The 25,941-nt window shown below is 47.3% G+C and overlaps 1 protein-coding gene across 5 annotated transcripts in view; it reads left to right on the top strand.

Moving 5' to 3' along the window:
- The first annotated feature begins 9,829 nt into the window (after positions 1-9,829).
- The window catches only part of GSPT1 (G1 to S phase transition 1), a 34,492-nt gene continuing 18,380 nt past the window's right edge, over positions 9,830-25,941 (top strand). For 2 of the 5 annotated variants that reach the window (XM_045048330.1, XM_045048329.1), the window contains exons 1-3: positions 10,673-11,300; positions 25,417-25,461; positions 25,576-25,617. In XM_045048330.1, coding sequence (XP_044904265.1) covers positions 10,943-11,300; positions 25,417-25,461; positions 25,576-25,617 — 445 coding nt within the window. In that variant the 5' untranslated portion in view covers positions 10,673-10,942. Of the gene's footprint in view, positions 9,855-10,589; positions 10,631-10,672; positions 11,301-25,416; positions 25,462-25,575; positions 25,618-25,941 lie in introns of those variants that run through there. The other 3 variants (XM_045048331.1, XM_023247000.2, XM_023246999.2) reach the window with 3 other exon arrangements.

The following is a 25,941-nucleotide window of genomic DNA, read 5'->3' on the forward strand; positions in this document are numbered from 1 at the left end:
TGAATGAACAAACTAGTGTATTCTCTACTACCGAAGAGGGGTACACAATCCACCCATCTCTCTCCTCCCTGTGGGCTGAGGAACTTGGAGTTAAGTATTGTGACCAGTCCCTGTAGCCTTCCGCACTCGATAAATCTTGATACACAAGGGCGCCTGGGTGGCTCAGTCAGTTAGATGTCCGGCTTCAGCTCAGGTCATGATCTCACAGTTTGTGAGTTCAAGCCCCACGTCGAGCTCTGTGCTGACAGCTCAGAGCCTGGAGCCTGCTTCGGATTCTGGGTCTCCCCCTCTCTCTGCCCCTCCCCTGCTCATGCTCTGACTCTCTCTCTCTCAAAAATAAATAAAAAACATTAAAAAAAAAACCCAAAACCCCACCAAAATGGTGTACATTTGCACATTGGAATATTATTTAGCCTTACAAAGGATTTAGCCTTACAAAGGAATGAGATTCTGATACAGGTTACAACACGGATGAATCCTGAAAACATGCTAGTGAGATCACCCAGACACAAACAGAATGTGTGATTCCACGTCTATGAGACACCCGGAGTAGGCAAATTAACAGAAACAGAAAACAAAATAGAGGTTACCAGAGACTAGAGAAAGAGAGAATGAGGAACTATTGTGGCTTTGTTTTGTTTTGTTTTTTAATATTTATTTTTGGGGCCCCTGGGTGGCTCGGTTGGTTGAGCGTCCAACTTCATCTCAGGTCATGATCTCACATTCCGTGAGTTCGAGCCCTGCATCAGGCTCTGTGCTGACAGCTCAGATCCTGGAGCCTGCTTTGGATTCTGGGTCTCCCTTTCTCTCTGCCCCTCCACTGCTCATGCTCTGTCTCAAAGAAAAAAAAAATTAAAATAAATAAATTAAATAAAATATTTATTTTTGAGAGAATGAGTGTGAGCAGGGAAGGGGCAGAGGGAGGGAGACAGAGGATCCTAAGCGGGCTCTGCGCTGACAGCAGAGAGCCCGACGTAGGGTTCCAACTCTGGATATGTGAGATCATGACCCAAGCTGGACTCCGGGACGTTAACCTTAATGGACTGAGCCAGCCAGGAGCCCCGAGGAGCTATTGTTCACAAAGTTTCCGTTAGAAACAATGCAAATTTCTGGAGATAAATGGTGGTGATGTTTACAGAACAATGGAGATGTATTTAATGCCCCTGAATGGTTCAATGAAAACTATGAAATAATAATTGCTGTTATTACGTATTGGTAAAATATATACATTATTTAATAGGCAAGCTGCGCAGCTTAAAGCTACTGATTTTAGTTGTTTTTCCTCTTCCCACCTATGAATCCCCTTCCCCCGACATGGAGTCTGTAAAAACACGCCGGGGACCCTGGAATGAAATTAGCCAGGCTTTTAGATGTAAAACATAATTAGCAATCTGTTACTCCCTCGGAAATAATGAACCCTGATTTCTGCCGAATGAATCAACTTTTCATCTGAGTTAACTGATCATTATCAGAGTTTCTCTGTGCTCTCCATCCTGGGTCTTTTACATTCACAAAGGGGATGTAATGCGATCATCATTAGCCACGAGACAGCCCGTTTCAAATGTAAATCAATAGGCCCGTGGAACCTGGAGACTGCTGTCTTTTAGACACCTTTCTAGTGGCCAAGCTCTGCTAGCTCGGGGAGCAGAGCCGGGCCAGGCTGGCTGAGGAAACAGGCAGGTCTCAGGGGGGGTCCTGGTAGCTTCCTTCTGCTTCGTGGGGACAAACCATTGGCAGGGAAAGCCAGCAGGGGTCAGCAGTCATTAAACCTCCCGGCCTGTAGTCACGGAGGGCACCCAGGATGATGTTGGCTAAGATCTCTGAATACAAGCATTCCCTCCGGGCGGATGGTCTTGGAAAGCGAAGCCTGCAACGCGACGTAGGAAACTTACTCGTGGAAGCGACTCGACGAGTCCCGGGGAGACCAGAACAACTAGTTTTCGTGGCAGTTTCATTGGACAGGTGGTTAACCCAGAGGAGCTGGTTGAGGAAGCCAGTTTGGCACAGGAACTGGGTGACTGACTCCTTTAGACGGAGCTCTGGGGCTCAAGGTCATGGCGCTCAGGTTGGCCTTAGCAAATTCAATATCTCTGTTATCCGCTATCGATTCAGTCTTTCATTACCTTTCTTTTTTTTAATCTTTATTTATTTATTAAAAATGTGTTTAACGTGTATTTACTTATTTTTGAAAGAGAAAGTGTCAGCGGGGGCAGGGCAGGGCAGGGAGAGAGGGGGAACAGAGGTTCCGAAGCAGGATCCACGCTGTCAGCAGTGAGCCCGATGTGGGGCTTGAACTCACGAACTGGGAGATCACGACCTGAGCCGAAGTCAGAGGCTCAACCCACAGAGCCAACCAGGTGCCCTTAATGTTTATTTATTTTTGAGGGAGAGAGCAAGAGCGGGGGAGGGGCAGAGAGAGAGAGAGAGAGGGAGACAGAGGATGCCCAGGGGACTCTGTCCGGACAGCATCCAGCCCGCCGTGGGGCTTGAACTCAGGAACCGTGAGATCATGACCTGAGCCTGGCGCTCAAATCCCTGAGCCACCCAGGTGCCCCTCCCCCCCCCCTTTCATTACCTTTCTGGCCTTGCACGGTGCGGTCTTCTTTGTAAAGAATTGCTTATGTATTTTGCGACTTACCGCCCTTTTTCTGCTGGAGGTCAGCCATTGGGTCATTTCATTCCAAGCTGCGTTTCCGTTAATCGAGGCTTCAAACACTAACAAACACCATGATGTTTGGGGACAGTTGCACAGCAACAGTGAATATTCTAAAAAACCATTGAGCTGTACGCTCTAAATGGGGGAATTGTATGGCACGTGAATGGAATCTCCAAACGCTGTTACAAACAAACAAACCGCATGAAAGGAGAGAGTCTAGCCAAAGTGCAGCACCAGTCAATTTACCATAGCTTGTGTTGCCAATGGTGACTAAATGTTTGCTGGGTGAAGAAATTTCGTAGCAGACGGCATGTTTTGTATCCATTATGGTTACCTGGGCTGATGTGCTACCCTGGTTCCAAATTTCTATGAATAATTTAGAGTTAGAAACCCAACTGAGGGCTCTGTACTTTCAATTCTGAGATGTATTTCACACGGTAATTGATTCCCCAACATCCTTCCTTCCTTCCTTCCTTCCTTCCTTCCTTCCTTCCCTCCTTCTAGATGATTTGTCTTTAGACCAATGGTTCTCAAGCTTGGCCTCACACAGAGACCTCATATTTAAAATGTATTATTACTGCTGGGGCTCCTGGGTGGCTCAGTCAATTGAGCCTCCAACTTCAGGTCAGGTCATGATCTCACAGCTTGTGAGTTCAAGCCCCGCATCGGGCTCTGTGCTGACAGCTCAGAGCCTGGAGCCTGCTTCAGATTCTGTGTCTCCCTCTCTCTTTTCCCCTCCCCCGCTCATGCTCACTCGCTCGCTCTCTCTCTCTCTCTCAAAAATAAATAAACATTAAAAAAAATTAAAGAAAAAGAATAACATGTCTCGGTGCCCAGGTGGGTTAGGTTCAAAGTTCCCCCAGGTGATTTTAACGTGCCACCAACAGTGCAAACCCCGATTGTGAGATAAAATTTCACACCCGCTAGGATGGCTATGATTACAACAAACAAAACGGGAAGTAATGCACGCTGGTGAGCAGGGGGAGAAATTGGAACTCTTGTGCCCCTGCTGGTAAGAATGCAAAATGGTGTAGCCTAGTGGAAAACAGTATGGAGGTTCCTCAGAAAATGAAACGTAGAATTGCCCTATGATTTGGCAATTCTACTCGTAGGCATATACCTGAAAGCAGCAGAAGCAGAGACTTGAGCAGGTGTTTGTCCGCTCATACCAATAGCCAAAAGGTGGAAGAAACCCAAGCGTCCACCGATAGATGAATGAACAAAATGCACACACACACACACACACACACACACACACACACACACACACACCAGAATATTATTCAACGCTAAAAAGGAAGACAATTTTGACAACAGGGATGAACCTTGAGGATATAATGCTAAATAATACAGTGCTTCTCACTGTAGGATTCCACTTACACGAGGCACCTGCATGGAAACAGGAAGCAGAATGGTGGTTACCAGGAACGGGGGAGAGGAGAATGGGGAGTTGGTGTTTAGTAGGGATGGAATTTGAGGTTGGAAATGAAAAAGGTCTGGAGCTGGATGGTGGTGGTGGATGCACAACAATGTGAAATACACTTTTTTAATGTTTATTTCTTTATTTTGAGGGGGGCAGGGAGAGGCAGAGAGAGAGAGAGAGAGACAGAGAGAGAGAGAATCCCAAGCAGGCTCCATGCTTAGTGCGGAGCCCAATGTGCGGCTCGATCTCAAGACCATGAGATCACGACCTGAGCCAGACTCTCAACTGACTGAGCCACCCAGGCGCTCTGACAATGTGAAATGTACTTAATGCCACTGAAGTATCCACTTACAATGGTGATAGTGGTAAATCTTAGCATTTTTGTGTGTGTATTTCACCACAGTAAAAAGAGATGTCCTTTTCAAGAATGGGTATCTAGTATGGAAACCAATTTGACAATAAATTTCATATATTGAAAAAAAAAAAAAAGAATGGGTATCTGGCCCAATTCCTGCCAATGACATGGGAGGAGATACCTCCTAGAGGGCTTCTGGGAGAAACTTCTCATTCTTGGAAGGAAGATACCGGTCGAGATGCTCTCTACTGTTTCTCTGGACTTGGCCTCTGGGACTCTGCAGCTGTCTTGGGACCAGACTGGAGAGGAAGCCAACACCCAGGCCAGCAGACGGATGGAAAGGTAGGGGCCCCTGATGTCATTAGCTCCTGAGCCAATGAAATAACAAGAAAGTCCTATCTTAGGGTTTCTTTTTCTTTTTATGTATTTTTAAAAATGTTTGTTTGTTTGTTTGTTTAGAGCGCGTGTGAGTGGGAGCGGGGGAGGGGCAGAGAGAGGGGGAGAGAAAGAGAGAACCCCAGGCAGGCTTTGCCCTGTCAGCAAAGAGGCCGATCAGGGGCTTGATATCACTGACCTCCAGACCGTAACCTGAGCCGAAATCAAGAGTCACATGCTTTTTTAAATTTATTTATTTTTATTCTTCACTTTTTTAATTAATTAATTTTTAAGTTTACATCCAAGTTAGTTAGCTGATACCGCAGTAATGATTTCAGGGGTAGATTCCACTGACTAATCGCCTATGTGTAACACCCAGTGCTCATCCCAACAAGTGTCCTCCTTAATGCCCCTCACCCATGTAGCCCATCCCCCCGCCCACAACCCCTCCAGCAATCCTCAGTTTGTTCTCTGCATTTAAAAAAAATTTTTTTTAACATTTATTTATTTTTGAGAGACTGAGAGACAGAGTATGAGTGGGGGAGGGGCAGGGAGAGCGGGAGACACAGCATCTGAACCAGTTCCAGGCTTTGGGCTGTCAGCACAGAGCCCAAAACAGACTCGAATCCACAAACCGTGAGATTATGACCTGAGCTGAAGTCGGATGCTTGACCAACTGAGCCACCCAGGTGCCCCTGTTCTCTGTATTTAGGAGTCTTTTGTATTTTGTCCCCCCCCCCCCATTTTTGTATTATTTTTGCTTCCCTTCCCTTATATTCATCAGTTTTGTCTCTTAAATTCCACATATGCGTGAAATCATATGATATTTGTCTTTCTCTGACTAATTTCACTTAGCATAATACCCTCCAGTTGTATCCACGTAGTTGCGAATGGCAAGATTTCATTCTTTTTGATTGCCAAGTAACACTCCATCATAAATATATACCCCATCTTCTCTATCTATTCATCTGTCAATGGACAGTTGGACTCTTTCCATACATGATGGTTATTTTTATAAATAAGGCAACAGCCCAAGCATAGAGTCACATGCTAAGCCCATGTCACCAAAATGAGTCTTAATTCTAGTGTTGGTCTCTCCCAGAAATGGAATCTTAATAATCAGTCAATCAAGAATCACCGGGTCAGCACTAATGAGGTCCTCTGCCTAACAGACCCCTGCCATCTGCCCAAGGAAAGGGAACTTGCCACAACCAATCTGCCTTTTTGCTATTATCATTTTCTTGTTCCTGCTCCCTCCTGCCTATAAAAGCCTTCTTTTTACTTATTTTTTATTTTCGTTAAGGTTTATTTTTGAGAGAGAGAGAGAGAGAAAGAGACCAGAGCACAAGTGGGGGAAGGGCAGACAGAGAGGGACACACAGAATCTGAAGCAGGCTCCAGGCTCTGAGCTGTCAGCGCAGAGCCTAACTTGGAGCTTGAACTCACAAGCTGTGTGATCGTGACCTGAGCCGAAGTCAGAAGCCCAACCCACTGAGCCACGCAGGCGCCCCAATAAAAGAATTTTTTAAAGCCATTTGCTTCCTGCAGGGAAACCCAAACACAAAACAGAAGTAAAAAATTACAATTTCTTCTTCTAGCTGCTTTCCTTTCCACATCCAATCCCACCTCACAAATACACCTTCCACGAACTGTTTAATATGTAACTGTCCACACTTTTAAAAATGTTTACAACATACAAAGAGATACATATGTCTCTTTCTCTCTCAAATGTCTACCGATCACTTTCTCCATGCCGGGCATTGTTGTCGGTGATAGGAATGCAGTAGCAAGTAAGACAGTCACGGAATTAACTTTCCGGAAGGAGGAGATGGGCAGTAAGCATGGGAACCAATAAAGAATTTCAGATGGTGATAAGGCATCTGAAAAAAATAAAACTGTGTATAAGGGTTGAGAGTGATGTGAGTTGGTGGAGAGCCAGGGTGGGTAGCAGAGGACATCTCTGAGCTGAACGACAATGAGCTGGAGAGGTGAATATCTGGGGAAAGAACATTTCAGGGAGAGGAAAAATCTAGATGCTTTTAAAGACATAGATTGTACTAGAGACACTGATTTACTACATATTCCACATACAACGCAAAGCGTTCCTCCTCTACTTCACCATATACTAGAAGTGAATTTCCACGTTGGCACCTAGTCTGACACTCTTTTTGATAGCTGCATATTACTCCACGGTATTGATATACCATCACTCATTGAATCGTAATTTCCCTGTTGATGGATAGTTAGGTTGTTCCTGCTTTGGAGCTACTGCAAAAATGCTGGAAAGGACAGGCTTTTACCCTCGTGTTTGTATTTCTGCAGAAAACATTTGGCGGGATGCCCACGTCATCTCAAGTGTCCAGCTGTGTGCACACGTTTCCATCTGCTAAAACCCTGGGATGGCCGTGAGTTTTCATATCAGCCTCGTGTTTGGAAGCAAAGAAGGATAAACTTTCAGATTAAAGAAACAAAGCAACGTACTGGGTGGGAAACTCAAAGGTGCAGGTGCTGAGATCCTGATTCATTTTATTTGTTTTTATTTTTAAGTTTATTTATTTATTTATTCATTCATTCATTTACAGAGTAAGGGAGAGGGGCAGAGAGAGAGAGAGGGAGAGGGAGAGAGAGAATCCTAAGCAAGCTCAGCGCTTGGGGCAGAGCCCAAGAGGGGCTTGATCTCACAACCGTGAGATCACGACCTGAGAGGAAACCAAGAGCGTGATGCTTAATGCACTGAGCCACCCAGGTGCCCCATTTTTATTTTTATTTTTATTTTTATTTTTATTTTTATTTTTATTTTTATTTTAGAGAGAGAAAGAGTGCGAGCTGGGGAGAGGGACAGAGGAGAGAGAGAGAGAGAAAGAATCCCAAGGCGGCTCGATCCCACAACCCTGGGATCATCACCTGAGCCGAAATTGAGTCAGACACTCAAGTGACTGAATCACCCAGGCACCCCAAGACTCTGATTCATTTTATTTTATTATTTTATTTTACTTATTAAAGCATTTTTTTACTTAAATATATTTATTTCTTTCGTTTTGAAAGGGGGTGGGGAGGGACACAGAGAGAGAGAGAAACAGACAATCCCAAGTAGGCCCTGCACTGTCAGTGCAGAGTCCGACGTGGGGCTCGAACCCACGAACCGACAGATCATGACCTGAGCTGATCGACGGAGCCCCCCAGGTGCCCCCACCCTGATTCATTTTAAAGGCAGAATAACCAAGGGAGGATAGGAGGAATGCAGAGAGCGAAAGAGAGAGACTACTAGAAACGCCAGCTGGTGGGGCTTGCGTTGGAAGACGGGAATTCTCTGTCCCGGAACGACTCACACCTTGAACAAGCATGGCGTGAAGTAAAGAGGTTGTTAAGCACATTTTCTATGCCGTGCATCATACGGGGCATGCGATTATCAAGAAGAGCCTCCCACTTGCCCGCTAGAGCAGTGCCTCAACCCTGGCAGGTCAAAGCTTCTGAAAACCAACGGAGTGGATTCTTTCCTGAATTTCCAATGATGATCCTATTCAGGGACATGGCAGCTAACGACATCAACTGCTTTTCTAAGCTGCGGTCTCAGGAGTTTTTGTCTTTGTCTCCAGAAAAAGCCGCAGCCACTAAGACGCTGCTAATTTAATTAGCGTGAAGAACTAACCTAAGAGGGACCCGTCCTCTGGTGCCCTGTGGCTGGTCCACGGTGAAGTATAGCGTCCAATGACAAAGAGGTTGAAGGACAGTACGGTTCACTCTTTGAGCCAGACGCTCGTGTTGACGTTTTTTAAGGAGTAGGTTAGGGAGTGCCAATCTCGAGTGAGAAGGCATTTTATTTTGGACACAGTATTTTCTTCTTGTGACTACAAAATAAAAATATTTATCTCACTCAGTAGCAATTCAAGTCTCCCTTATATGAAGGAAGGTCTGAGTTTTTATATCAATTGTTAACAACTTCTCAGTAAACCTGAGGGCAATCACTTAATACCAACTTTAAAGTGGGACACGCTTTTTTTTTTAAGTTTATTTTTGAGAGAGAGAGACAGAAGTGTGAGTGGGTGAGGGGACAGAGAGAGAGGGAGAAAGAGAATCCCAAGCAGGCCCAATGCTGTCAGCGCAAAGCCTGAGGTGGGGCTCCGTCTCAGGAGCCAATTGTGAGATCGAGACCTGAGCCGAGATAAGACCCCGAGGCTTAACCAGTTGAGCCACCCAGGTATCCCTGAAGGGGGATGCTCTTAAGAAAGATCCAAACAGGTCTTCAGAAAACTATATTAATAGGCTGTAACCTGACCTTTGTATTAATTAGGGGATTACATCATCTGTCGTGGGGGAAAAAAGAAATCAATGTCCAGAAGATTTCAGGCAGTATGGACCACAGATCTAAAGATAAACTTAAAGCCAGCCTTGTTATAATGGAGGTCTCTGGTTTCTTTACATTTACAGCAGTTGATATTCCAAGTGTTATGAGTTAAAGAAAAAAAAAAAGGCATTGATAAAATTTGCTAGTTTAATATTAAACACAATTTCAAACCACTTTAGCATAGGATTTGTTTTGAAAGGTAACTGACAGGTTTGTTTTTGAGCTGTCTCATTAGGCTGGATCCTCTTTTATCTTTAAGGTACAGATATTTAAATTTTAAATTCATATCTAGATCTAGATTTGGGACCTTAAGGTTGTTAAGAATCATCTATTCTGTGTGCGTCTACGCCTTTACTCTGTAATTTTTGGCAGATTAGTTGCAAGCTGTCTAGACTCCTCTGAGAAAAATATCAACAATAGGTTCCCCCCCCCCCCCCCGCCACAGTCTTGGGTTCCACGTGGGTGAATTACAGGAAATTAACAGGTACTCAGAACAACGTTATTTTCCTACTCCATGTAATTGACCTAAGGGTTTGCTTCTCCCCTCCTCCGTGTTTACCTAAACGCACAGTGTCCGGGTGAGTGAGAGGCAGTCAATAAAGCACTACGGAATACTGGAGGAAATCTCATCATTCAGAAGAAAACCACTTCACCTAATGGTGCATAAAGAAGCTGGACGCACCGGAAAAAATCTTAACTAGGTGGGTACAACTGGATACAACATGGAATATGGCAATCCTCTGTTTGATTTGCAAAGCCCTTGGCCGGGAGGAGGGGAGGGATGGAAAAGTTTGGGTGAAGGCTTTAAATGACTAGTCAAACAGACGGTGAGTCATTCAAAGTTTCCAGTTAATAATCCCCTCTGCCGGGGCAGAGGCTGGGCCCGAGCGCTTTACGAGCCACATTGCAGTTCAAGTTGTACTGTCTCACGGTTTTATTCTCTTCCACCAAATGAATACATAAAACGCAAGACGCGCAGCGTCGGCTTCGAAATGTAGGGCAGATTCTGGCTGGGGGCGGGGAGAAGGAAGGTGGAAAGAAAGAGCAGAAGGTAGGGAGACTTGGGGAGGCAGAGAACGCAGAAACCGGTGATGCGAGAAGGAGGGGATTCCAGGAGCCGAGAGCTTTGCTTTGCGCGTTAGAACTGTTATCCGTTTCCCCGCAGCCTGTGCCCCACAGGGCAGCGTGGACCAACCCCGCGGCTGAAGAGTCAGGCAAGGACTCGCCCTCACCCCTACCCCCACCCGGTGACAGGTGGGGCCGCGGGGCTGCGACCAGACCTCCGCCTCCCCGCGCTGCCTGCCGGGAGCCGGAGTCGCTTCCGGTTGCTCCGGAGCCCCGAACTCCCACTCCCATCGGCCCACGGGAAAACCGCAGCGGGGTCGCGCGGGCGCTGCCGGAACTCGTAGTTCCGTCTGCAGCCGTGGTTCATAGCCAGAAACGGGGACGGACAGGGCCAGGAACTACCGAGGCGAAGGTACGGGTGGCGGGGAGGGGTCAATCCGCGCCGGCGTGGGGCCGGAGCTGAGGCGGTCCGAGGTGGTTGGGGTTGGGTGGGAGGAGATCGGCTCGCACACACGAGGAGGGTTGAGCTGGTGCCGCCGTTGTCGTGGCGAGTGCGGAGTTGCGACCGGAGCGTTCGCCGCAACGACGCCGGGGACTGTGTCGCTAGCCCCCGGCCCCTCTGCCTCGTCGCTTCGCCGGGTCAGCGCGGCCTGCTCCTGCCCGGCCCGTCGCCCCCGCCTCCATTTCCCGCCCTCTCTTCACCACACACACGGCCCCCCCGATCATGGATCCGGGCAGTGGTGGCGGCGGCGGCGGCGGCGGCGGCGGGAGCAGCAGCGGCAGCAGCAGCAGCGACTCGGCGCCCGACTGCTGGGACCAAGCGGACATGGAAGCCCCCGGGCCGGGCCCGTGCGGTGGCGCCGGCGGCCCCTTGGCGGCGGCGGCGACCGAGGCCCAGCGTGAGCACCTCAGCGCGGCCTTCAGCCGGCAACTCAACGTCAACGCCAAGCCCTTCGTGCCCAACGTCCACGCTGCCGAGTTCGTGCCGTCCTTCCTGCGGGGCCCGACCCAGCAGCCGCTGTCCCCAGCTGGCGCCGCCGCCCCCAACCACGGAGCCGGCAGCGGCGCTGGAGGTCCTCCGGGTAAAGGGCCGGGACGCGCGGGGCAGCCGCGGGGGGGGCGGGGGGGAGCCGGGCTGCGGGGGCGGGAGCAGCAGGCCTGGGTCCGGAGGGCCCCCCCCTCCGCCGGGGATGGGGACGGGGGTGGGGTGGGGTGGGCTCGGGCGGCGCGTCCCGCGGGGCCCGGCGGCACGTGGGGCGCTGACAGCGGCGCCGGGGCGAGAGCAGCCCTGGGTGGGGCGGCCCGTGGCCCGGGAGGCGGCCTGCGCGGGCCGGGCGCGACGGAGAGCCGGGCGGGGCGGGGGCGGCGTGCGGGGGGGGGGACACCGGCGGGACCAGGGGCCGCCCCTCCCCCGGGGGGCCGCAGTCACCCGCTGGGAGTGGGGACCGTATGGGACGGAGTGGGGGGGGGGGTGGCCAGCGGCCGGTCAGTGCCACGAGGCCTAGAAGTGAGGACAGATGGGGCCAGGAGTGGGTCGGGGGGGGACGTTGAGAGATCCGAGGAGCTGGGGAGGGCGAATGCTCGAGTTCTCGCTTCACCTTAGGGCGAGGCGAGAGAGCGTCTCTTGCTGCAGTTTCTATTATTGAGACAGTAATTACGTTTTAAATATCTGTGACACGGAACCGTCCTGAAGGAATCCCAAGATGCATTGCAGTCTTGTGATCCGGCAGAAACTGTTGGCTATCAATACAAAGATCTTTTTCACCCTCAGCATTTGTAAGCCTGTAAAGTTCACAAAGTGTCACAAAGTCAGAGTTCCTCCCTTAAGCCTTCATGTGTTAGGCAACTGCCTTGATTGGTGTGGCCTTTTTCTCAAAGCGGGGCTCGGACTTGCCTCTTTAGTGACACGTTTAGAATGTTCGTTGCGTTACGATCGGACACCTTATTCAGGCTGCTAGGTGTAAGTCGCTCTTTCTCTCCGTTCACGGGTCAGTAACGAATCTGTTCATACACTTGAGCTTTTGTTAGAACGGAATAGTTGTCATGTGCCGTTTTCATCATTGTTGGTAGACCTTGTTTCTGTGGTTTCAAGTTGAGTCGGGTCTTTAAAATCTTCCTGTATTCTGCTTCAGTGGCAGCATGCTTTCAGAAGCTGATTGTGTAGCAGCGTGAAATGAGTGAACTCTACGCGTACCACATAAAGGCGCTTACTTTAGGAACTGTCCGTATCTGTTGGAAGAGAGAGAGAAAGGAAAAGGTGCATTGTCCTTCCAATTCTTTAACCAGGGTGTTGGGAACTGGGTCTTCGAGGTTCCCAGCAATTTGCCAGTGAGAGTAGATTGTTGATTTCTCTTTAGAGTTCTGTGTTGTGGCGTGTCGTAGGTAAGTGGACGTCATAAAAGTGCTCTCGGAAGTTAGTTTTTTCAGCAGCTTTTGTTATAGTTTTGTTTTTAGAAGCAGAAAGTTTGGAGAAACACTTTAGCAAAGTGTGTGTGTGAGCACGCAGTTTGGATTTGGGTTGCTTCATTGACTGCTATTTGTTTGTGTGAGTGGCTGATGTTTTCCTTTTGAATAAGGGAATTCAGCCATTATTACTATTTATTATTACTATTATCTTTATTTCATTTTATTTTGTTGCTTAGACCAAGCCATTTTGGCTGCCTAAACTAGTTCATTACCAGCTCCGTATTTGTTTCCGCATACTTTACCGTGCAGATTGCTTTTATCCATCCATTTTCTCTTTCTGGCCCTCCCTCCTCCCTCTGGAGCCACCACCACCACTTTGGCTTCACCTAGCGCTCCTTTTCCAGACTACGTAGCCATCAGCCGTCAGAGGACAGGCATCCTTGAGCAGTGGTCAGTAATGATGGTTATCGTTGAGCGGCCTCTTATGCTGGGGACTGTCTTTTCTCTTCCTGGTAGTTGCCACTTTCAGCCTTACTCTTAACCCTTTCTCTGTGGCACTGCTAGAAGTTGGAGATGTAAAAGTGTGTGGGGAAGTTGGTGGAAAACTCCCTACGTTGTGGTCAGTTTTTTCTTTTTTTTTTTTTTTTAAATCAGAAACCTATTTTGGTGTTACTGACTTTACCAGCTGCTTCTACAAAATGCCCATTAATGTCAAAACATAATCTTCCATAGGACGTCAATTTAGAAAAGAATGGGTTTTTTTTTTTAATAATTTTTTTTTAATGTTTATTTTTGAGACAGTGAGAGACAGAGCATGAGCGGGGGAGGGGCAGAGAGAGAGGGAGACCCAGAATCCGAAGCAGGCTCCAGGCTCTGAACTGTCGGCACAGAGCCAGATGCGGGACTCGAACTCACTGACAAGATCGTGACCTGTGCTGAAGTCAGACGCTCAACCTACTGAGCCACCCAGGCGCTCCGAGAATGGTTTTTCTAAACTGAGGTCCATACTTCCGTGGGACTGTTGGATTACATGTTCCAGCCCATTCAGGTCCATAAAAGACCACCATCAGAGCCAGGAACTGTGCTTGGAAGAAGCAGGCAAAAAGTTGAAATTAGGCCTTGGATTGAAATTTACAAAGTGGGAGCCATAAAATTTGCAAGTTTTTTGTAGTGAGGAAATAGTCAGGAGGGTAAGCCTGTTTTCTTTTGTTGTTAAGCCATAGCTGAAATTTGTGGTGGGTGTGTTTTTAGACTAAATATCAGGAGAACTCTTGACAGAGTCTAGAGGGAGAGCACTAGAATGACTGACTTGTAAAATATATGTGTGTAGAATGGATATCTGTCATTTCTCCCAAAAACAGGCAAGTTCATTTTTTCTTCCTTTGTCTCTTTTTTTGAAAATACTTTCTGTGGTGGCTTGAGCAGGAGGAAGAAGATGCTTTTGCCCAAAGTGCCATTCACCTTTCTGGAAGGCTCATTCATACGTATGCCTGTTTCTAGCCATCCCAGGTCAGAACTGGGGATTCAGTACTGACCTTACTTAGATCTCTTTGAAAATTTAATACAAGTTTCCAAAGGAATCATTAAGTGGAACCCATTTAAGTGTAATTAAGTATAATTCACTTAAGTTCATTAAATTCATTTAATTCCCTACGGATCCAAGTAAGTGCATTGGCTAAGTGATGCCCTTTAAAGTGGAGGCCCTGAAATGAATTAACATGTAGAAGACGGGGGTTACTTGGATTAAAACTAACATTTTTCTCCCATAGAATGTACTCACAGTTCCGCTTTGCACCCAGGTCGGTCTTTTCTTTGTTAAATGACAAACAGATTCAGCGGTGGTGATGAGGGTTACTTGGTGTGTTCCGGCTGCTGTAACAAAGTAGTACAGACCGGGTGGCTTGTAAGCCGCAGAAGTCTGTTGGTGTCAGGTCTGCGGGCTTCAAGTTTGAGATCCGCGTTCCGGCCTGGCCAGAGAGCCCTCTTCTGGATAGCCAACTGCTGACATTTGTGGACGCTGCAAGAGGGGCAAGAGAGCTCTCTGGGACTTTTTTTTTTTTTTTTTTTTTAATAAAAGCACTAATCCCTTTATGAGGGCTCCACCCTCATGACCTCTTGGGCATCCCAAAGGCCCCACCTAATTCTATCACATTGGGCACTGGGAGTTCAGCATAGGAATTTGCTGGGGGAGGGGGAGCACAGGTATTCAGACCATACATAGCACTGGGACCTTTTAGAAGGGCCAAAGCTTGTAAAAAGGGGGGGGGGGTAGTGTTCTTTCCACCAACCCGTCCTCAGCACCTCTCAAAACTCTGCCGGTGAAAACAGTATGGAACAAAACCAGCAGTCCTCAGTAGGCCCTCAGAGGAGGAGTTGTCTCCAAGATGTTGCACGTTGTGTCGTGGAACTGGAATTTTAAAGAGAAATGTTCTATTTTGTAGTGTTTGGGTTTCACTCAATATCTTTTTTTTTTTTTTTTAACATTTATTCATTTTTGAGAGTGAGACAGAGCATGCATGGGGGAGGGGCAGAGAGAGTGGAAGACAGAATCCGAAGCAGGCTCCAGGCTCTGAGCTGTCAGCACAGAGCCCGACGGGGTTCTCGAACTCAGAGTGGGAGATCATGACCTGAACTGAAGTCGGACGCTTAACTGCCTGAGCCACCCAGGCACCTCACTGAGTATCTTTTTGTAGGGGAAGGATTTTCTTTCTTTCTTTTTTTTTTTAACGATTGAGCTCTAACTCATCATAAAATTCACCTTTTAATTTTCTGTTAACGTTTATTTCTTTTTGAGAGAGAGTGTGAGGAGGGGAGGGGCAGAGAGGGTGGGAGACACAGAATCTGAAGCAGGCTTCAGGCTCTGAGCTGTCAGCACAGAGCCCGACGTGGGGTCTTGAACCCTTGAACCTCTAGGTCATGACTTGAGCTGAAGTCAGATGCTTAACTGACTGAGCCACCCAAGTGCCCCTAAAACTCACCACTTGGTGGATGCTCATTAATCCTTAGTCTCTCAAAGGTGACCTGTTCAGAGCCACCAGAGTGGAGAAGATCCAGAATCAAAGTAATAGTTGTTTCGTCCAGAAGAGCTCTTACGTTAAACAGTGCCTGTCAAAACTGATAGATATGTTTAGATAGATGATAGATAAGGTTCTTATGATCTGTTTTTCTTTTTCTTTAAGACTGAAATGCCTTCCTTTCAATAACAATTCTAATGTTAAGGCTTTTTTAGGCTTTGATGGGCTAGTAAATGGCATCCAGTAAGCAGAGGAAATCCGGGAAGAGTATTGTTACTGGGGTGTTAACTTTTGCTACAGAGTGATCTACCTGGTTATTTCTTTTCTTGACTTGCTGATTTCTAGACTGCCAGATTTGGGCTCTTGTTTTATGATTTTACATGCTGGGTTGGCTGGCGCGTGGGGGTTTAGGGAACAAGTAAGGTGTCAAGAGTGCTGTGCCGGGCGCAGCAGCTTTTGAAACTGTTGAATGTTTGGGAGGAAACTCTCTTTGGGGCAGGTTTTCTTTAGCATAGATAGTACATCACTTTTTGCATTCTTTTGTCCTTTGCTTATTTCTCGCCTTTTCTGGAATTGTACTGTGTGAAAAGACAGCAATTAAAATCTGTCATGTGAGTTAGGGAAATGTAGAGGACAGATTTTTAAGCCTCGTTTCGCTTGCTTTTGTTTAGTGGGGAGGAAAATGGCTTAAAGTGTTAACATAGTAGTGTCCTGGTTGAAAAAGAAAGGAGCGAAAAAGAGATTCGGTATCCTTTTGGGGGTGAGTTAGCAGAATTAGAATGGAATGTTTGGAGTCGGGAATCTGTTTTGCTTAGATATACATATATGTAGCAGTTAAGGAACAAACGTTTGCCTGCCTACAGAACACAGGATCCTGGGCTAGGCACTTGAAGGGATGCCGCCAAGATGATTAAGTTGTGATCCTCAAGGAGCCTAGTAAGTGATCAAATACCCATTTTCCTCTCCTGGGAGACACAAGGTGCTAAGAGGGCCGTGCAGCGGGGTTGGAGGGCTTTCAAAGCTAAGAGGGGGAGCTGTTCTTAGATTGCCGTGTGTGATGATTTCAGTCTTGTCACCCTAATCATAAAACTAAAGCTCTGTTTTCTGCTAAGTGTTCTGTGTGAATACCTGGGTGTTTTTTGGATTGAGCTGTAATTCACATGTACAGTCCCCCTTTCTTGTGTTCTGTATTGTTAAGTTTGTTAGGAATTGGCTGGCGTAGAGCATTGGTTACCTTTTATTAATCGAAGTGTGGTTGACACACGGCGTGACTAGTTACAGGTGCACAGCGTCGTGGTCCCCCTCGCGGTGAGTAGCTCCACCGGTCACCACACTGCAGTTGTGATGCCATTGACCACGTTCCTGTGCTGTGCCTCTCGTCCCTGTGAGCGACACTTTTCTTTTCCCACCGCGCGCCGTGGCTTTCATGTCTAACAGCAGCGAGACCCGCAGCTCCGGTGGTGTCTTTGGGGTCGGTCGATGTCGGATCGCACAGTCCGTGCCCAGTTCCTAACAAATCCTTGGGAAGCAAGAATTGGGCCACTAGTGGAAGGTTCTTGATAGTTCTGAGATCCTTAGCCTCCTTTTTTAGCTGCCATCATTGATTCGTACCAAAGCTGCTTAAAGATTTTGTCTTTGTTTTCAGATTTTAACCAAGCAGGGCTGGGCTGTAGATGTATTTGGTTTTTTTCATAAATGGCTTTGTTCTAAGGAAACCTCATTGTTTCATTGCTCCGGTTTAAACCAGATCCCCATCGTAATGCTACTTTCAAGGTGACAGGAACACTTAGTAAGGATTTTCTGAGCATCTTTCAGTAGCCTGGCCTAAGAGTGGTGGCACCAACTTCCAAACGACATACCGACTAGGTAATTGCGTCCCTTCACTTGAAACAAAGTGCATACCTTAAATGTCACTGGGGTGTTTCCTGCTTGACCGGCGCTGTAGAACTCCGGTGGGTTACCGTGCTGTTAAGCGGTCTGTGGCCACCTCCTTTGGGTAGTGATTTGGGTTGCGCATAGCTGTTTTTTTTCTCTTTGTACCTTATTGGGGCTGTCTGAAATGGTTTCACTGTGTGTATTTTAAGTATGCCTCTAGTTTTTTTTTTTTAATGTTTGTTTATTTTTGAGACACAGACAGAACATGAGTGGGGAAGGGTCAGAGAGACAAAGGGAGACACAGAATCCAAAGCAGGCTCCAGGCTCTGAGCGGTCAGCACAGAGCCCGATGCGAGGCTCGAACCCAGGGACTGTGAGATCCTGACCTGCATCGAAGTCAGACACCTGACTGACTGAGCCACCCAGGCGCCCCCCAAGTTGTTTTTGAAGTGGTTGGGATATGACTCCTAGACGTATGTTTGAGGGGTGTTTGGAAAATGTAGTGGAATTTTACTCTTTGAGAAAGCCTGCTCACGTTGGTATGTGGCATTGCTTTAGGGACTGAATAAATAGGACCTTGGAATGTTAGGGCCAGACAGGACCCTAGCAGTAATACAGCTGCCTTTGGATAAAGTAATAACCTGTTTATGGATAAAGAAACTGAAGCCTAGAGATGCTAAGGGAACGCAAAAGGTCTCTGGCGGCTTTAATGACATGGTTGGTTCTGGAATCCACATTTGCTAACTGCTAGTTCAGTGCTCTCTGCACGCACCCCACTGTTTAATGATGGGGAGGAAGGTGTTCCCAGAGGTGGTGCTCCAACCAGCATGGATCTTCTCGCTCGCGAATTTGCCTTGTATTTCATTCTTAAATTCCTGTGATTATTATGGGGCTTTGACAGGCTCGTTGTAGTAATGAATTTACTGAGCAGTTACCACTTGCTTAATGTGCCCGTACCTTCACTATACCCTCCTGAGGCACAGGTCCTGTTAAAAGCATTTTATAGATAAGAAAATTCAGCCTCAGAGAAGCTAAATAAATGAGCAAAGTGACATCCAGGAATAAACGAAGGAGCTAGGATTAGAATCTAGGTCTGATTTCACAGTTTATTCTAGGGGCGCCTGGATGGCTCAGTCGGTTGAGCATCTGACTCTTGGTTTCAGCTCAGGTCGTGATCCCCCTGAGGGTGGAGCCTGCTTGGGATTCTCTCTCTCTCCCTGTGCCCCTCCCTCTGCTCACCCTCCCTCTCTCAAAAAAATAAAAAATAAAAGCTTATTCTAGTAACGGTTATCCTACTCGCCCTTTTCTTGTGATTTGATATTAAAAGATCTTTTTAGCTGCGATACTTTTTCCGAAATGGAGCCCAAGAGTTCGTGGGCTGTGGCACAGTCTCTGTGTGCTGGCTCAGTGGTAGCAGAGCGGCCTTCTGAGAAGGATCGAGGCTCTCGTTTAAAGGAATAGTTTGAGGGGCGCCTGGGGGCTCAGGCGGGTAAGCACCCAACCTCGGCTCAGGTCATGATCTCACGGCTCTTGAGTTCGAGCCCCGCGTCGGGCTCTGTGCGGACGGCTCAGAGCCTGGAGCCTGCTGCAGATTCTGTGTCTCCCTGTGTCTCTGCCCCTTCCCCACTCATGTTCGCGCGCTCTCTCTCTCTCTCTCTCAAAAATAAACAAACATTAAAAAAATAAAGTAATACTTTGAAATTGCTTCTTCATACATTTTAGGAAACGATGACTTAAATGATTTCAGTGGTTCTGGTCACTGCTGTCTGTGACAGCGTGCCTTGTAATTTTAGAGTGTTCGGTATTAAGGCAAAACCACAGACCTGTGTGTGTGTCCCGTGGCCTCTCGTTTCTGATGTCTGCCTTTACTGGTTTCCGGTGTTGTGTCTGGGAGACAGATCCCCCCGCGTGCAGTTTGGGTGACACTGTGTGGCCGCCCGAGCGCTGGCGAATTCTGAGTTCCTCACTCAGACCGTACTTGAGCATCTCTTGAGTATTGTTTCTCTGAGCCCTTGTTCCAAAGTGGGCGCGGAGAAGATGGGCCTTCCCCGGGCCTTCCTGGGAGAGCGGTGAGGCAGGCGGGGCGGGACCGCCGCGCAGACTCCGTGTATGTGACCCTGGACGTGACCGCGCTGGGGAAGCAGCCCCCTGGAGACCAAAGGGAAGCCGGGGTTAACTCGGGAGAATCAGCCAGGGGTGCCTCTGGGCCCTACAGGACGGGCTCTGTACCAGCCTGCGGGGACTGCACGGGTAGAGAACAGAGGGAGGCTCAGTCACTCCGGAAGTCTGTCCTGTCCTTGGGAACCAGACTGACGTGTGTGCACCTGTACTTGAAGGCAGGGTCCTAGCCGGAGGGGTTCTGCGAGGGATCCTTAGCCTTCAGGCGGTGGGCCGGCCGGGGAGTGTGATAAAAGTGTAGGATCGGGGCTCCTGGGTCACTCGGTGGGTTAAGTGTCCACTCTTGATTTCGGCTCGGGTCATGAACTCATGGTCCTGAGATCGAGCTCCGCGCCGGGCTCTGCGTGGACCTTGTGGAGGCTGCTTGGGATTTTCTCTCTCTCTCCTTCTCTCTCTGCCCCTCCCCTGTTCCCTCCCTTTCTCTCTCTCAAAATAAATAAACATTAAAAAAAAAGTGGAAGATCAGGTGTGGCAAGTTTGTGCCAGAATTGAGGAGAATGTGTATGCGCGGCTCAAACTGCCTGTGAGGCTGTTTAGTTAAAATTAGATAAAGTTTAAAGTCCAGTTCCTCGGTTGCGGTACCACCTCTCAAGCGCTTAATAGCCACCTGTGGCTAGTGACTCTCCTGTCACAGCACTGGGAATATTTCCATCATTGCAGCAACTTTGTATGGGGCAGAATTCTGTCACACTTTCTCATTTCTGTTCAGTGTAAGACACTTGGGGCGTCTGTGACAGCACTGAAGTTGTTTATTTTTTTTCCTGAATGAGCACACCATTTAGCGAATAGGACTAAGGAATTTTAGGTAGGGTAGCTATTTTAAATATTGCTGTTTAGGGGCCTCTGGGTGGCGCCTCAGTCGGTTAAGCGTCCGACTTCAGCCAGGTCACGATCTCACGGTCCGTGTGTTCGAGCCCCGTGTCGGGCTCTGGGCTGATGGCTCAGAGCCTGGAGCCTGTTTCCGATTCTGTGTTTCCCTCTCTCTCTGCCCCTCCCCCGTTCATGCTCTGTCTCTCTCTGTCCCAAAAATAAATAAAAAAACGTTGAAAAAAATTTTTTTTAAAAATCAATTTTATATCTACAGCAGTACAAATTTAAATTGCTAATTTATGAACTGTACAGAATAAGCACTTTTCAAGAATCGGCCAAACATTTGTGTTGGAAACATGTAGCTTGAGTGAAAGCGTGGCTTCCAACCTACCGCCTCTCAGGGCCTTGACTGACTTGTGCTGTATGATGAGCTAGCATAGTAGAAGTCTGCATGTTGAAGTCCTTTTGATCCATGAACACAGCTTTTCTTTAGTTAGTTATTCAGTTATTTTATTGTATTTGTTTTATTGATTGATTGATGAATGAGTTCCGTGCCCAATGTGGGGCTTTGAACTCACAACCCTGAGAACAGAGTCTCACACTCTATTGACTGAGGCTCCCCCTTATGATCAGATCTTTTAAAAATATTTGTATTCTTTTTGAAAATTAAGGTGAAATCTTAAAATTAACCATTTATTTATTATATTTTATTAAATTCTTTTAAACAAATTTTTTTAAACGTTTATTTATTACTGAGAGACAGAGGGACACAGAGTGTGAACAGGGGAGGGGTAGAGAGAGGGGGAGACACAGAATCTGAAACAGGCTCCAGGCTCTGAGCTGTCAGCACAGAGCCGGACGCGGGGCTCGAACTCACAAACTGTGAGATCATGACCTGAGCCGAAGTCGGTCGCCCAACTGAGCCACCCAGGCGCCCCTTAAAATTAACCATTTAAAAAAATGTTTATTTATTTTGAGAGAGGGGAGAGAGAGGGAGAGGGAGAGAGAGAATCCCAAGCAGGTTCCATGCTGTCAGCGTAGAGCCAGATGCGGGGCTTGAACTCACAAGCCATGAGATCATGACCTGAGCTGAAATCAAGAGTCACATGCTTAATCAACTGAGCCACCCAGGCACCCCTAAAATTCACCATTTTAGAGTGAATAATTTAGCCAGTGTTGTACCACCATCCTCTCTAGTTCCAAAGCATTTTCATCACCCCAAAAGAAGATCCGTACCCATTAAGCAGTCACTTCCTAGTCCCCTGTCTTCCTCCCAGCGTCTGACAACCACCAGCCTGCTTTCTGTCTCTGTGGATTTACCTATTGTGAACATTTTACGTAAGTGAAATCTTGCAACAGGAGACCCTTTGTGTCTGACTTACTTCACCATGGTCAAATTTTCTCTCATAATTTGAAGATTCGGATTTTCATCTCTGTCAGACCACAGGCAGTGCTCTCGCTTGACAGTGTTCTGGTGAATTCTTTCACTTCCTGTTTTAAAATTTGCGATCATGTACCTAGTATCACAGCCAGTTCATTAATCTTCCTTTATCGTAAATTATAGTATTAGTTTTCCTTTTAATTTGGGGTATCGCAGTTTTACTCACTGATACACTCTGATAACTCTCCCCCGTGATGAAAATTGTTCCGTTTTCCAGTGCTTGACCAGGGTGTATTTCTGAACATGGAAACACCTTTGGAAAATCTGAAACCGTGATTTTGCTCCTCACTCCTTGGGAGGTTTACTGTTCTTTGGCTATCGGGTATGACCTGTGCAGGACTTGAGAAATCACATCATCTGTTTGCTAACCACGAACAAACGAATGACTCTGGGCCCCGACTCCTCAGTAGCCAGTAACATCAGGATGTGATATGCATCATGAATATGACCTGAGTAGAAGGAGCTGGAAAAGGTTGTCTGTACGTGTGTGCGCATGAGAAGACTGGGTACAACTATATCGAGAAGTTAACCTATTTTTTCAAATGTTTATTTATTTTGGGGGGGGGGGGAGAGGGAGAGAGAACGAGTTGGGGGAGGGACAGAGAAAGAGGGAAACAGAGGATCCGAAGCAGGCTCCGCACTGACAGCAGGATCATGACCTGAGCCGCAGTTGGACACCCGACTGACTGAGCCACCCAGGCGCCCCGAGAAGTTTAAATTTAAAAGAACATCTTGGCTATATCTGATTTTTCTGGTTCATTTTTCCGAAAATAACAGTTCACGAATGTCACTAGCATTGCCATTAGACTTATGATGTGATTCGTGTCTGAATGTGTGGAAAGCTTTTTTCCACCTTGGGAAAGTATGGTCAACTTATTTTGGGGGGGGGGCTCTTTAATATCATCATTGTGTGATACTATAATTTTTTTTAAGTTTTATTCTTGGGGGGCGGGTAGAGCACGAATGGGGGAGGGGCAGAGCGAGAGAGGGACACTGAATCCGAAGCAGGCTCCAGGCTCTGAGCCGTCAGCACAGAGTCCAGTGCGGGGCTCGAACCCACAAGCTGCGAGATCATGACCTGAGCCGAAGTCGGACGCTTAACCGACTGAGTCACTCAGGCGTCCCTTCATTGTGTATATATTAAGCACTTGATTGTGTTTGGTACTTGACTCTCTGTGTACCAGCCGTACAGACTTAAGGCAAACGTATTATACATGGAAGGTGTTTTGAAAAATAAAACCATGAACAGATGTTCAGTATGCCGCATTCTGCAGCCACGGAGGTGGTCTCGTGACGGGTGTCGCTATCCGGAGACGTGCCTTGCGGTCTTCTGCAGTATTGTGTATTTGCTAGCCCGCGAGCCGGTTCTGGAACGGGGTGGTCAGGGGTACGTACTGTTTGGTTTTGTAAAGGTCGGCTGCACTTCGGGGTGTCTTACTGCGCGATGGGGGAGCCCACCGTGCCAGTCGTCTTTTTCCTGCCTTACAACAAACACTACCTCCTCGCCGACTCCGTGTACTTGTGCTGAGTGATTTCTCAGCAGACGCTGTCTGACGAAGGGCGAGTTGCTGCTTGTCTACCTTGGAAAAGCCTAGTGGGTCAGATTTGTCTGAGCGTCAGATGGGAGCGGTGGCAGCCGTCCCTTGCACGGCGCTTGTGGGGGGATCAAGTGAGTCAGCGCCTCAGGGCTTGTTGGAAATCATTGGGAGGTACTGGGCCCCCACCTCCAGCACCGTGTAGATTTGTGAGCCTTTCTGTCCGGTCTGGCCCGCATTTCGTAGTCCGTTGCGCTGGTTGAGAGGGTTGAGTTTATTCCCAGCGCGTGTTAGGGGGTCGAGACTCACGTGTTGAGTATCTGCGTGGTGCCAGGAGTTACTTCACAGACACTGGCGAACAAGCGTATTCCCTCCTTTAATCCTGTCGGCAGTCCTGTCGGGTGGGTGGTATGTCCTGTCTGTAATTGCATCGAAATAACTGCGTCGCACGACGTCAGGCGACAAGCCAGCACGGAGAGCGGGGGTCAGCTCGGTGCTGGCCCCTCACCGCTACCCATTGCCGCCCCCTCTGGCCCTCGGGAGGCATGTGGACTTGATGCCCTTGGCACTGGCTGGCTTTCTCTGAAAATGGAGCAGTTTCTCTTTACCCTGCCCGTGAACTTTCCTTTGAAATGGAAAACGAGGAAAGGTTAACCTCTGTTCTGTCTGAAGTATGATTCCTGTCCCCTTCCAAACCTCGTTCAAATGCTTTTTTCTTCTCTTCTGTTAATATGCTGCTAATCACGTAGGCCGGGGTCACTCAGACCTTTCGCTCCTCCCCCTCCCGTCCGATGATGCCTCTGTTATCTTTGCGATTAACCCCTCCTCTCTAGTTGTACTGCTCACTTGTTCCCATGACCTGCCTTCCTGCAGTGAAGATGTTGGTCTTTCTGCCAGTGGTGTTCTTTCCCTCGCCCATGAACGCTGTGCTACCCTTACCTTCCCAGGTGACGCTCAGCCTGTCACTTCCTCCTCGGAAAGAGCTGGTTGCTCTTTTCCCTTTCAGGAACAGGAAATGACCCTCTTCCACACTTCACGTTATTGAAGGTTGGGCCCCAAACTTTTTCTTGGCTTACAGGTGTTTCTGGGCAGTGATTTTAAATATGAGCTGTGCAGTTTATGAATTCATTATTCTTCATTAATTCGTGCGTAGGATTCAGGTGACTTCAAATTCTCTGATACCTTTTGCGTCTTGGAGATTTTTCTTGAAGCCAGGGCGCTTTCATGTTGGAGTATCATTTAGATATGAAAAATAAACTTGGGTGTCTGTATATATTTGTCCTACATCTCTTCCAGCGGGGTCATAAGTAGACTTGAAGTGTGACAGCTGTGGAAACAGGATTGTTGCTTGATCTCAGAATTCTGCTATAGGACAAAACTGGCGTCATCGTCATCACCTTTTCTGAGATGTTGTAAGGGGTCGTTTGCATTTCGAGGACTCTATGTGACTGTCCTTCTTATTTTATTGATATCAGATAGAATTTATTCAAGGACCTTGATGAGAACATATGTGATTATAGAATCTTAAAAAGAGCTTAATCATAGCCTTCTCAGGCTGGAGCTACCAAGAGAGAATCTAGAGAAGCCCTGGGAATCGGTTAGGCGGTCTGGTTAATTTGATCAGCACTGGGTTGTGGCTTGCTTTTACAGTATCTTTGAAGGAAGAGTTTTATGAAGCAAATTAAGAGAATAACTGTGCCTTTATGAATACATTTCAGTTGACAAAAATGTTTTAAAATTGGCTGTATTCAGTAGATTTTTTAAAAGGATTTTTTTAAACAGAGACTTCTAATTTGAACACCTGAGTTAGTTCCTGTTGGTTTACATTATTGAGGTTTTTGTTGTGTTATTGAAATCCTGTTTTTACTGTCTCTTAAAAGATACGCACAAATGGATGCATAGGACTTAATTTTTAATAGAACTTATTTCTATTAAACAGCACCTGCGGAACCTTCCCAAGAGGAACAGTCGTTGCTATGCGAAGGTAATTTTCTGTGCTATGACCCTTCGAATGTTTAATGGAGAAAACATTAAGTTGTCTCTGTGTAAAGCCTAGATACTGTTTCGTAAATGTATTATATCTCACTTTCTTGTCTAGGTTCAAATTCAGCTGTTAGCATGGAACTTTCAGAACCTGTTGGTAAGAAAATTTCTGACTGTATTAATACAGTAATATGAAACCCTTTCACTCTCAAGATAGAAGGTACAAATGTAAGTGTTATGGTTATTGGAATGCCTACATTTAAACCTGACATTGAGTCTTGGCTGTTGGGATTTAGAAAGCACTAGCTGGACGTCAGCGCTGCTGTGATAAACCGAGCGACGGCAGATAGACGAGCGGAGGGCAAGAGTGCGAAAGTCAGTTTAAGGGCTTGGGCTTGTTCCATTTCCTTGGTGAAAGGTTTCCTTCCTTTTTGTCATTTGCTTACTGTTAAGGGTGTCCTGTTCCCAAGGTGATTGATGA

This window comes from Felis catus, chromosome E3 (assembly GCF_018350175.1).
Source record: "Felis catus isolate Fca126 chromosome E3, F.catus_Fca126_mat1.0, whole genome shotgun sequence".
NCBI lineage: Eukaryota > Metazoa > Chordata > Mammalia > Carnivora > Felidae > Felis > Felis catus.